This window comes from Oncorhynchus masou, chromosome 9 (genome assembly GCF_036934945.1).
Source record: "Oncorhynchus masou masou isolate Uvic2021 chromosome 9, UVic_Omas_1.1, whole genome shotgun sequence".
Classification (NCBI taxonomy): Eukaryota; Metazoa; Chordata; class Actinopteri; order Salmoniformes; family Salmonidae; genus Oncorhynchus; species Oncorhynchus masou.
Window position 1 is genome coordinate 51,558,032 of NC_088220.1, and position 12,150 is coordinate 51,570,181.

General features: G+C 40.8%; 2 protein-coding genes across 3 annotated transcripts; both read left to right on the top strand.

Moving 5' to 3' along the window:
* Window positions 1-2,041: 2,041 nt before the first annotated feature.
* On the top strand, window positions 2,042-5,396 carry LOC135546137 (flavin reductase (NADPH)-like). Of its 2 annotated transcripts, XM_064974316.1 has the most exons (5): window positions 2,043-2,252; window positions 3,152-3,313; window positions 3,931-4,020; window positions 4,126-4,257; window positions 4,765-5,396. In XM_064974316.1, the coding sequence occupies exons 1-5, from the start codon at window positions 2,168-2,170 to the stop codon at window positions 4,917-4,919; spliced, it is 624 nt and encodes a 207-aa protein (XP_064830388.1). In that variant the 5' UTR covers window positions 2,043-2,167; the 3' UTR covers window positions 4,920-5,396. The 2 variants fall into 2 exon arrangements, with proteins under 2 accessions (XP_064830390.1, XP_064830388.1); XM_064974318.1 differs by lacking the exon at window positions 3,931-4,020 and having other exon boundaries at window positions 2,042-2,252.
* A 975-nt stretch (window positions 5,397-6,371) lies between these two features.
* On the top strand, window positions 6,372-9,438 carry LOC135546138 (SERTA domain-containing protein 3-like). Its single transcript, XM_064974319.1, has 2 exons — window positions 6,372-6,771; window positions 7,021-9,438. The coding sequence occupies exon 2, from the start codon at window positions 7,050-7,052 to the stop codon at window positions 7,860-7,862; it is 813 nt and encodes a 270-aa protein (XP_064830391.1). The 5' UTR covers window positions 6,372-6,771; window positions 7,021-7,049; the 3' UTR covers window positions 7,863-9,438.
* Window positions 9,439-12,150: the final 2,712 nt, after the last annotated feature.

The following is a 12,150-nucleotide window of genomic DNA, read 5'->3' on the forward strand; positions in this document are numbered from 1 at the left end:
TTTGTTTTTCACCGAAATAAACGTGAAATCGGTCGATGAGGTGCCTGTATCAATGAACCAGTGAGCAAATTATGAACAGAGCCTCGCGACGCCGTGTTTCTTCGCTGGCATAGTAGTCAAGTAGCCTATATAAATATATATACAACGGACTGTGGGATCAGTATAAAGATCTGGCTAATAAAGCCATTTAATACGGTAATACATGTAAATTCCCTGCTGTGGCTAGTGGGACCACGAGACTGCCATGAAAGGTGTCTTGCAACCAGGCAAAGATGCTTGATCAAATAATCCAAACCGGTGGGCTCCGATATCCTGTCCACTTGATAGCCTACGCGCTCGCACTCCCTCCACCCGTGATACTGCTAGAGAGAATTCAGCATTAGTGCGGCGAAGGGACTCACCACCGTAGGGAGAAAGAGAGAAAGAGAGAGAGAAGTATTATCTACTTCACTTGCTTAGCCAATGTTAAAATGTTTCCCATGCTAATAAAGTACTTGAATTGAAATTGAAATTGAATTGAGAAAGAGACAGAGACAGAGAGGGGGGATTTTACCCGTTATAAATGGTGCCAAGGGATTACAGATAGAAATAGAGATGACCTAGGATTATTTTCCTTAGAAATAGAGATGCATTATAAGTATTTTCCTATCTCTATGAAATTGTTTGAATGTGTTAGATGCCCCTTTCCATTCCCCGTGGACATATTTCATTTGAGAACACATAGTTTGCGACTATTGGAAGGTAGTTTATGTCATACCGGGATTTTGTTGTTGTGTAATTGTTGTATTATTATTTTTATTATTAGTTTATTTTTATTTAACTAGCCAGTCAGCTAAGAACAAATTATTATTTACAATGCTTTTGGGCAATTATGTGCTGCCCAATCACAGCAGGATGTGATGCAGCCTGGACTCGAACCCAGGACTGGGAGGTGGAATTATTGGCAAGTAGGCATATTATTTAAAGTGCATTCACATAAACTCATTGTATTTCTGGTCTGTAAACAGATAATTAACAGTTAACTACATAGCTGCAGGGTAGTAGGAGGGCTAAGGGTGCTACAGCACCCCATGAAAATCTGAATTAAAAAACAATATCATTTTTTTTTAAACACACCCACCTATGGATACATCTATGGATAACTAAATAAATGATTTGTACCTGAAGTGACATAAAAATGAAGGTTGCTTCAGTAATTGTTCTCTCCTCATCTATAAATTACATGAATGTCCCATAATGAAGAGCCTTTCATTTTATGGAATGCATCTATCAAGGAAAAGTGGGCCTATGTTATGTAACAGAGGTGGTTCTCTGAACCGTCTCTTCCCCCGGCAACTGTATCGCCATGAGTCTGACGAGAGAAGACTATGTGAACCACATTCACAACCTTGCCAGAGACCTGAAGATGTGTGATAGTGAAAAAGACAAAGAGTGTGCTGCTAACAGTTTAGCTTTCTCCACTGTCCCTGTCCCCATATCAGACCCGAACCAGTGATCCTCTGCTTCACAACACACATGAGCCAAACAAAAGGTACCAATTGGATAGCTTCACCGGCGACATCTCAAACTAGATGTGGAGTGAGTTTACGGGCACGTTCTTAACTCCGTTACAATAGCACCTCCCCACACTAATTCCTGCAGGATTTGGGTCAGTGGGCTACCACATTCTTGTAGCTCACAAGAGGAGCGACACCTGTAGGGGGTGGAGACAATCACAGGGACAGGTGAAACAGATCAGGGCGTGACACTCTTGGCATATTTTGGGTAATGCCAACCTTTCAGAACTTTGGATCTCCAGACAGAGAACAAAAACAGAATACGTGACTTAAAATTCTATAAAAGGAATATATCTTGCCATGAAAATCAACCGTGCGCTATGGTTGATCTGGATAGATCAACTGACAATAAAGTTTTGAAATGCACACAAAAAACAGGACTTCTGCACAATGTAGCCCTGTTGTGACTGTGTGCGTTTTCCTTTAATTGATGGGGCTGGGAGGATCTATTGCGGAAGTTAGCCTTTTTTGATTATCTAAAAGGGGCGTTTCCCAAAGTGTCAAAGAGGTTCATTCTGCATGTGTGTTTTCGGATATTGTTGCACACGATCAACGAAGCAAGAAATTGTAACATTCTTCTGTGACCAGCGATATTTTCTCAATCTGTTATTATGTCAGAATCGATCAAGAATGTTGCAATATTTGGGGCCACGGGAATGACCGGACTGGTGACCTTACCACTGGCTGTTGCAGCGGGTAGGCAACGTTTCGAAATGACATGATTTACAAATGGTTGTAGGAGATGATAGGTTAATGATGTGTTATTATATAATCCCTCATATAGCATTTGCTGTGTAGACTGGTCCAAAGGTGATCGGAGTGTTTTGCCATGTTTCTAAACTATGCTGAACGTTTTCTATGCAATAGTACAGTAGACATGTCATTGGCTGTTCCACTGGATGTCAGAAGGTGAATTCACCAATTTGTAAGTCGCTCTGGATAAGAGCGTCTGCTAAATGACTTAAATGTAAATGTAATTAACATATGCTATGCTAGTGTAATTGGAAGTATCAATGGTCATCTGAGCTATTTGCCACAGCCTTCCTCTGGGGAAAAAAACAGGTATTATATATTGTGCTGTTATTTTATATTATATTCCAATCAGATCTATGCTATTAATTACATAGTTTCAAATTAATAGCCTAAAATGTAACCCAGTTGTCAATGCTATTTATAAAATGCACACGCAATCACATGTGGCTAACTTGCTAAAATGTGCAGATATAATTTGGCTTATTTGATTCCCAAGCGTTTTCGTTTCCTTGCTCTGAGATCACGAGACAAAAGTGTCGAGTCATGCAAGTCGTTATAGTGTTCTGCTGACTCGTGATTGCTATGAGTGCATTGGAGTGCGTGGCAGATACGTGATAAAGTCCACTGTCTTGCTTATCGTGCTTATCCATAACACTGGGATGGCCTCATCAATTCGATCCATGGCCGTGCTCTAGAATTGAGATCGATTCGTCAAAAATGAACCAATTACATATTCCACTCATCTTCATATTCCAATCAGACTGAAATACCTATGGATCATTGATAGATGATAAGATGACTCAATAAATTCACAATGCTTCTTTGTTCATCATTGTCCACAGGTTACAATGTGACAGTGCTGGTGAGGGACCCTGCCAGGCTGCCTGCAGAACACAAAGCCTGCAGGGTGGTTGTAGGAGATGTCCTCAATAAGGAAGATGTGAAAAAGACTATACAGGGTCAGGATGCTGTTATCATCGTTCTAGGCACCAGGACTGACCTCAGTAAGTTTAGGCAATCTTTCATTAGTAAGTTATAGGAATGTTAAGTTAGTGAAAACGTATGTGCAGTTGTGTGAATAAAACCAAGTTAAAACAGATATGTTATAGGGGTTGGGTTAAATGTGGAAGACACATTTCAGTTGAAGGCATTCAGTTGTACAACTGACTAGGTATCCCGTATGTGCAGTTGTGTGAATAAAACCAAGTTAAAACAGATATGTTATAGGGGTTGGGTTAAATGTGGAAGACACATTTCAGTTGAAGGCATTCAGTTGTACAACTGACTAGGTATCCCGTATGTGCAGTTGTGTGAATAAAACCAAGTTAAAACAGATATGTTATAGGGGTTGGGTTAAATGTGGAAGACACATTTCAGTTGAAGGCATTCAGTTGTACAACTGACTAGGTATCCCCCTTTCCCTTTATACAAGCTGAAATCAATCTTGAAGTGAAAAACAAAATGGAAGTGTTCAGGAGTCTCATTAAAACATGTTTTCTGCTCTGAGGTAAAAAATATGTTTGTAATAATATTCAGAGTGAGTTGTAGTAACTAACTGCACTAGGGGTTGCTTAGGCCAGGATATTGGTCGGTATGTTCATGTTTAAGTTGTAATCCACAGGTCCCACAACAATGATGTCAGAAGGAACCAGAAACATCCTAGACGCCATGAAGGCTGGGGGGATCCGCAAAGTAGTTGGCTGCATGTCGGGTACAGAGAAATCTTGGACAATCAGGGTTACAGAATCTTTCCAACTTCCAATAAACCACCATAAAGAAACCATATCCTTATATCGTCCCCCTCTCTGCTTCACAGCCTTCCTCCTATGGGACCGGTCTAAAGTGCCACCCAGGCTCCTGCCGGTCACAGAGGACCATGATAGGATGTACATGGTGCTGAAGGAGTCAGGGCTGGATTTTGTGGCTGTCATGCCCCCTCACATCGACGGTTAGTCATCGCCCTTCCTCATTTCCTGAATCATGAGAAATGTAATATTGTACTACCATAGACGCATACTGTAAGTGATTCCAGTAGTGACATGATAGGCCTATCATCCTTCCTCACACTCTAACCCATTGGGCAAAGATGTAAATTCAACATCTATTCCACATTGGTTCAATGTAATTTTATTGAAATTATGTGGGAAAAATGTTGATTGAAAGTGTGTGCCCAGTGGGTATGTACTGGATGGATTAGTGTTATTCAACTGATATTAAAATAAATAGAGTCACACACTCAATTCTTTATATATATATAAAAAAGTTTACAGTTTATTCACCGTTGGTCAGCACCTGTATATTAAATAATGTTCTCTGGGGGTGCTCCAGCTAATGCTTTTTATTCAGCTGATATTAAACATTATACACATATTGAGTAGACATTTTCTGAATATCTAATAATATTAGGTGCCTTATATGAAACTGCTAAATATAAATGCACTGCTATTCCCAACAGATAACTTCCCTTTGACTGAGAAGTACACAGTGACAGAGAACATGCTGAAAGGGCGCGTCATTTCCAAACATGACCTGGGACACTTCTTCATCAAGTGCTTGTCCATCTCTGACTGGGACAGGAAGACCGTTGGGGTTTGCGGGGAGTACAGTTAACCCTAACTCGACAGAGCCCTCCTCCTTCCCTGTTTCCATGAAGCAGTTACCACAGCTGGCCTATCAGACATCGCAACTTAGATCTTATTTCTACGGGCCAATCTTTCTTGCTTGAAAGAAATGGCAGCTTTGGCTTTTGCTAATGTTTTGTAATTATTTTCATTATCTTGACAATGGATATTATAATGTAGGAAAAACGTAATGTTAATCATCTTTGTAGTTGTTGTGGGCCTCAGACTTTGCAGACTATATCGTTCAAATATATATTTTTTCCTAACAGCAATTTAATGTTGAATGTACAGTATGAGTACCAAGTGAGTCAGCAATTAGGCCTATGTGTTATTGATAGCCTATGCCTACTTGTAGCCTGATTGTGTGCTGTGCCAACAAATGTAGACTACCAATGTATATATTCCTAAGAATCATATAATATGTCATCATTTTATAGCTTGCTTTTGAAATAAAGGGTTGCCAGTCTTTGTGTCACTCTCTCTAGAAAAATATGTCAACAATGTTTATCAGAGGTATTTGCTGGCACTATGTTGCTATTGAGGGTGAACAGCTGAAATGGAGCTTGAACCAATCACTGTGGTTTTTGGTGAACTAGCACCTGACCTGTGCCATGAAGGTCTCAAAAGTCTTCTTGGCAGAGGCAGTAGTACACTCACATACAGAGTCACTATTTCCGATATCTAGAAGTGTCACATACACAAACCCCTTTGTGAACACTTCAAACAAAAGCTTAGAGACTGCTGGGACTATCCCACCACTGTCAACACCATAGACGACATTTTCATTATCTACTGCAATTCTGACGAGTTTGAATTTCTAATTTGGCGATTGAGACAAACATTTTAGAAGCTTTCTGCTTGAATATGGAGACAAACAGGTAGGCATGCAATGACTTGCGAAGCCTAATATCACAGTATCATGGGCATGCAAAGCATTCAGTAACTTGTTGAGCCATGTAGCTCGTGACAGTCCATAGCTGGCTTTGTCAAAATAGGCCAGCCTACTGTAAACCCAAAGAAAGTTGCTTGCTTATCATAAACTCATGTTTTTTTGTAAACTTATATTTACTTATATTTTAATTTAGTATTATTTGATAAATGTTATCCTATTCAAATGCATTAGTAATTTGCCTTAAATATGTATTTTTTATTCTTATGTAGGCTACCCTAGTGATGTAATGCACTCATGCAACTCGCCGCTTGTCACTATTTCCAGCACCCAGGGAAAATACTACAGTATGAAGATAAGCTAAAACCGCTCCTCCAATAGAAATCGCTGATCAAACTTGGGGTGCGTTCGTAAATTAATTCTGGCTATATACTCAGAATTACGACCTGAGTACACTGCAACACTGGAGGCAATTTACGAACGCACCATTGTAGATGAAGGCATGACGACCGTGGCTAGCTAAAGTCATGCGTAGAAACACGTTATCGGGTCTAACGGTCGTCTCGCGACAAATCACAGGCACAAGTTATTTTGACGAAAATGAAAACGTTTCAGTTTGTCACGAGGTTTGAGTAATAATATGTTCAACTACTTACGATATTGGCTCGAATCAAGGGTGTACTTTTAGATTTCGAGAAAATTAAGAACTAATGAAGAATTGTTCACTTCTCTCCTTGACTTGATTTTGGCGAGAGTCAAACCTCTCGCTTCGCCTTTTCCTCTCTGGTGAAACTTAAATCTCGGGCGGGAACAAGTTTACGTTTTAGTTTGCCGGTGGATTTTGTACCGAGTTGGCGAGCGAGGCAAACAAATATATTTGGAGCTAACAGCATTCTTTACATTTGTATATTGAAAAGATACCTGGAGCCAGAAGAACAGTTGCGCACGACAGGTTTGTTGTTTTGTCAAATTTCGACAAAGTAACGTTAGGAAGTGGAGAGTAAGCTATTGCTAGCTACCTAGCTAACCAACGTTAGCTACTGTACTAACGTTAGCTGTCTAGGCATTTATTTACTAGCCAATTATCACCGGGACATAGCTATATTACTAGCTAATTATTATACCACAACTGCAGTCATCTCACCATGTAACGTGATGTGATCTTTAAAGATTCTTACCAAGTTTTGTGTTCTCCCTCTAGCTAACAGTAACAACGTTTGGACGAGGAGGATGATGATATCCAAGGGACAGAAGCGCAAACTCCATGATGATGTCGTGGGGTGCATGCGTAGCGCCACTTGGGAGAGCCAGCGGCAGTCAGTGCTGGGCATCTCCCTCGACAAGTACCACCGCGGGAAGGCACTGGTGGAGCCTAGTTTGCGCCGCTCGGTGTTGATAGCCAACACCCTGCGGCAGATACACATAGAAAACAAGCCTCCATCTGGGCTAGTTAACCTGACAGGACCTGTGCCACCCATGGTCCCATCTAACCCCTGCACCCAACGGGAGTCTGGTCTGGGTGTTGTAAACAGTGTCGAGGACATGGAGGAGGTCTGGATGTCCTCAGAGAGTGACTTCTCCCTGTCAGCTGCAGTCTCCTCCATCCTGAAAGAACTAGACTTGGCTGTTGATGGAGGGCCAGGGCCTCAGGCACCTCAGAGGACACCTTTCATGTCCATTGAGAACCTACCTGGAGACCTGGGGTCCAGACAGGCCCCCACATGGCACTGGAGTTCTGAGTGGCGCCCTGGGGGTTCTAGAACCTCAGAGGGGGTGGCTTTCGGTAGTGTGGAGGAGGTCATGCATTCCAGCTACCTGCATGATGTGAAACTGGATGAACTTTTCCATGACATTGACACGTCTGTGTTTGACAGGGAGATGGGGGTTCGAGCACTCTCTGCTGCAGCCAGTGATGAGCTGCTTAAGTATTTACCCTCTCTGTCCTCCGTTCCATCCACTTCGCCCTCTCCCTTCTCCCTCAACCAGAGCTTCAGGGACCTGAATGAGCTGGAGCACATCATGGAAATACTGGTAGAGTCTTGATCACCAGAACTTTGAGGAAATTATTACATTATTAAGAGAACAAGACGTTGAAATGTAGTGTTTACTCTGTCCAGTTGATCACATGGTTTAATGACTGAAATGTGCTGTTTTTATACAAAAGAAGGAAAGGCTGAATGAGAGACGAGCCTACTTTTTCAATTAGTGGTGTTTTAAATGTTAAATGTAATATCCATTATGCCTAGCTATATTAAGAGATTATATTGTAAGATATTGCTAATAGCAAAGCAGTTCAGATTGATGTCCAATTAATTAATTAGTGGGTAGGATTGACTCAAACAGTTGGAATTTTGGAATACCATTACATGCATCAGGCATCTATTGAAGGGAAGATAGAGAACAGTTTTTAAATGTGAAAAAAAACTCTAACCTGAGGGGAAATGTCTTCTGTGAAGAAATCCATTTCATTGGTAAGTTGTGGGTTAATGTTGAACACATTCTCACATCCTTCAATATCACATCTACCTTTATTTAACTAGGCAAGTCAGTTAAGAACAAATTCTTATTTTCAATGACGGCCTAGGAACAGTGGGATAATTGCCTGTTCAGGGGCAGAACGACAGCTCAGGGATTTGAACTAGTCCAACGCCCTAACCACTAGGCTACCCTGCCACCCTATAATACTGCATTGTATTTGTCAGTATGTTCTTTAGTAGTAGTCTACTTTGCCTAACCAGTATGCATAATTAGGCTACATATTGAGCTGTGCCACTAAGTTAGCTTCAGCCATTAGCAAATACAAATATTACCTTAACCCGAGTTACTGGCTGTGAAATGTCATGGTGCTTACCAGTAGTTCAATATCCGGTTATAACAGCTGGAGGTAATATAGAGGAATTCCTCAATTTGGTTCTGTTGTGTGTGTGCAATGATGTCTAAGGGGGAAAATTGGGTTGTTGTTTTTTTGCAGTAACTTGGTTGTTGTAATATCCCAAACGAACTTGGCAGTTTCATCAATAAGGATTTCATTAACGTTTATTTTTATAGAAAATGTCTAACCAGTGTCAGAAATGGTTCAAAGGACGAGTTATTTATAGAAACTTCATATTTAAATGTTCAGCTAAATATGTAATCTTTATATTCTTGTTTATATAATGTATTTTGGCTTAATGCCCTGAAAAAGGAAATTATGCTTACATTTTACAATAAAAGACATGTAAGTGCACTGTCTAATTTATGCCCATTGACGTTGCATAAATTCTGAAATTAAATGGGTTTGTGCCAATCTTTTCAAACGGTTTCACTTGTCTAAACTGTGCGACAGTAGAATCACACCTCTTCGGTGGGGATCCTGCTGCAGAACACGAGCAAGCAGCCAGAGAAAAATACTCAATGTACCGTGTTGACCCCTAGTGGACATAAGTGTCAGAACAATGCAAGTGTAGCTGGATCATGTGCTGTTAAAGTGCATGTGAAAAGTGTAATAAGTTTGTAGCAACTGATAATGTATTAACTAACTGCCAATAATGTAATCGCTGCTAATGTAATAACCTTTGTATTTATCATGTAATAAATGGCCAATAAATATACTGAACGCATAACGTGATAGCTTTTTTGCGCGTAATGTAATCATTATGACATTATGCTTTGATTGCAGACATTGAAACCAATGGATAGCGATAGCGCTGACGACATCTAAGTATCCATATGGAAAACTCCTGGTAGCTCATAAAGCCGAAAGAATTTGAATTTCAAGCGTGCCATATTGGTGAATGGGCCCAGAGAAAGGAGATGGAATCTCATTGGGTAATGAATTGAGGAACGTTTAACGCCCCACCCAGCAGACTGTCTACGGTTGCTAAAATAATCGTCTCACAATCTCTTCTCTGTGTCAGGGTATGAGTCGAGAAACGGCTATTTTCCTCGAAAGTACTTAATGTCACGATTCCAAAGCTATACTGTATCACATATAACAAGTTAAATAGCTCACATCATGGAAAATATTTGTAATTTTGTACATCTTGGTGACGAAATTCATGCTAATGTTGACTTTTTGAGCTAGCGCCCAATTCCCATAATAATAGCCCAGCATGCACCTCGTGGCCCATTGCCTTAGTATGGACAACGTTTCCCATCTCCTCAAAAGTATATCTGCCCTTGCGAATGTCAGACTCCACTCTGTGAGGCTCATCGATCTGCAGTTTGAACATGGTGAGACTAGACTCCTAAATTGATAGTGTAGTTTGTTTAAGCGATTTTACAGCTAAATAGATACTTTACATGGTGATATTGTCTTTGGTATTATTGTGTGTAGCAGCCCATAGAGCAAGCATTGCATTGTGAACTTCGTCGTCGACTTGAGCTGCAACAGATTTCCACAACGATTTTCTATGTTGCTACCAACCTTATTACAATGCCACAATGAAAAAAAAAATGCAATTTTTTTTGTCTCTCACATATGTGTTATTTAACACTGTAAATTAAAGGAATGAGTGGTTTTGGGTGAAAATTGTCTTTAATGTCTATGGTGTGAGGGTGCAAGCTTCCTCATAGCCTGCCGGCCAGTGATTGGGCTGTGTTAGCACGTGGTCTTGTGTGACGGAAAATGTATACTGAACAAAACTAAACGCAACATGCAACAATTTCAAAGATTTTACTTAAGTTACAGCTCATATAAGGAAATCAGTCAGTTTAAATCAATTCATTAGGCCCTAATCTATGGATTCCACATGACTGCGAATACAGATATGCATATGTTGGTCAGAGATACCCAGTGGTGGAAAAAGTTCCCAATAGCCATACTTGAGTAAAAGTATAGATACCTTAATTGAGTGAAAATGAAAGTCAGACAGTAAAATATTACTTGACTAAAAGTCTAAAAGTATTTGGTTTTAAATATACTTAAGTATCAAAAGTAAAAGTATAAATAATTTGAAATTCCTTATATTAAGCAAAGCAGAGCTTTGTTATGCCACACCTGTCAGGTTGATGTATTATTTTGGCAAAGGAGACATGCTCACTAACATGTATGGCCGTTGCTGCTTCGTGTGATGTATTATTGTCTCTACATTTTTGCTGTTGTCTGTGCCCAACAATGTTCGTATTATGTTTGTGTTGTATCATGTTGTGCTGCTAGTGTTGTTGTCATGATGTGTTGCTACCATGCTGTGTTGTCATGTTCCTGCCATGCTGTTGTTGCCTTAGGTCTCTTTTTATCCAGTGTTGTGGTGTCTCTCTTGTCGTGATGTGTGTTTTGACCTACATTTTCATTTTTAATTCCTGCCATCGTACCCGCAGGAGGCCGTTTTTGCCTCTTGGTAGGCCGTCATTGTAAATAAGAATTTGTTCTTAACTGGCTTGCCTAGTTAAATATATTGTAATGAAACAACAGGGAGCAGGTCTCGAACCCTCGACCTTCGAGCCTGAGGTCAGGCGCGCTATCGACTGTGCCGCAAAAGCATTTTCCGAGCTTATAAATCCAGGGTCATTTTTTCACAAAATTTGAGAGAAATACACTTTTTGTGCGTATAGGCTTTCGGCACCGCTCGGTTGCTATGCAGTAACCGCCCAGCAAAGTTTGACACTGGATGTAGGTTTTCATCAACCTAAATTTTTTTCATCAATAGTATAATAACTTAAACCAATCACTTATTTTATATTTTTTAACAATTTTTCTCTCCAATTTCGTGGTATCCAAACACCCAAACTCTGTCTTGTCTCATCGCTGCAACTCTCGTACGGACTCGGGAGAGGCGTGCGTCATCCCAAACACGACCCAACCAAGCCGCACTGCATCTTGACACAATGCCCACTTAACCCGGAAGCCAGCCGCATATAGGTGTGGCTGGCGACCATGTCAGCATGCACTGCGCCTGGCCCGCCACAGGAGTCGCTAGTGCGTGATGGGACAAGGATATCCCTGCCGGCCAAACCCTCCCCTAACCTGAACGACGCTGGGCCAATTGTGCACCGCCCCATGGGTTTCCCGGTCGACTTCAACAGAGCCTGGACTCGAATCTAGAATCTCTTGTGGCACAGCAGGTGCGTTATACCACTGCGCCACTCTGGAGGCCCAAAATCACTTTTTTTTAATGAAATGCATATTAAGAAACACTGCATTTGCATCCATTGCCACAACAAACTTGCACTTCCATTCTGACCTTGCAAACATCCAGCATCATCTGTAAGGAAAAAAACAACTGCTCAATTTGAAGACACACCTTTCAGTCATGCGATTAGACAAATTGTATTTATCACAAAAATATTCAAAGCGGTTTCACTCCTTATCCCAGGATTGACCAGGCTTTATGGAGATGGGACCAGACTCATG

Excerpts from the sequence above, each read along its gene's own strand:
- LOC135546137 (XM_064974316.1), top strand. The coding sequence starts at position 2,168 with ATGTCAGAATCGATCAAGAATGTTGCAATATTTGGGGCCACGGGAATG. Across the intron at positions 4,021-4,125 it reads AGTAGTTGGCTGCATGTCGG|CCTTCCTCCTATGGGACCGG; the intron begins GTACAGAGAAAT and ends TCTGCTTCACAG. Across the intron at positions 4,258-4,764 it reads CATGCCCCCTCACATCGACG|ATAACTTCCCTTTGACTGAG; the intron begins GTTAGTCATCGC and ends TATTCCCAACAG.
- LOC135546138 (XM_064974319.1), top strand. The coding sequence starts at position 7,050 with ATGATGATATCCAAGGGACAGAAGCGCAAACTCCATGATGATGTCGTG.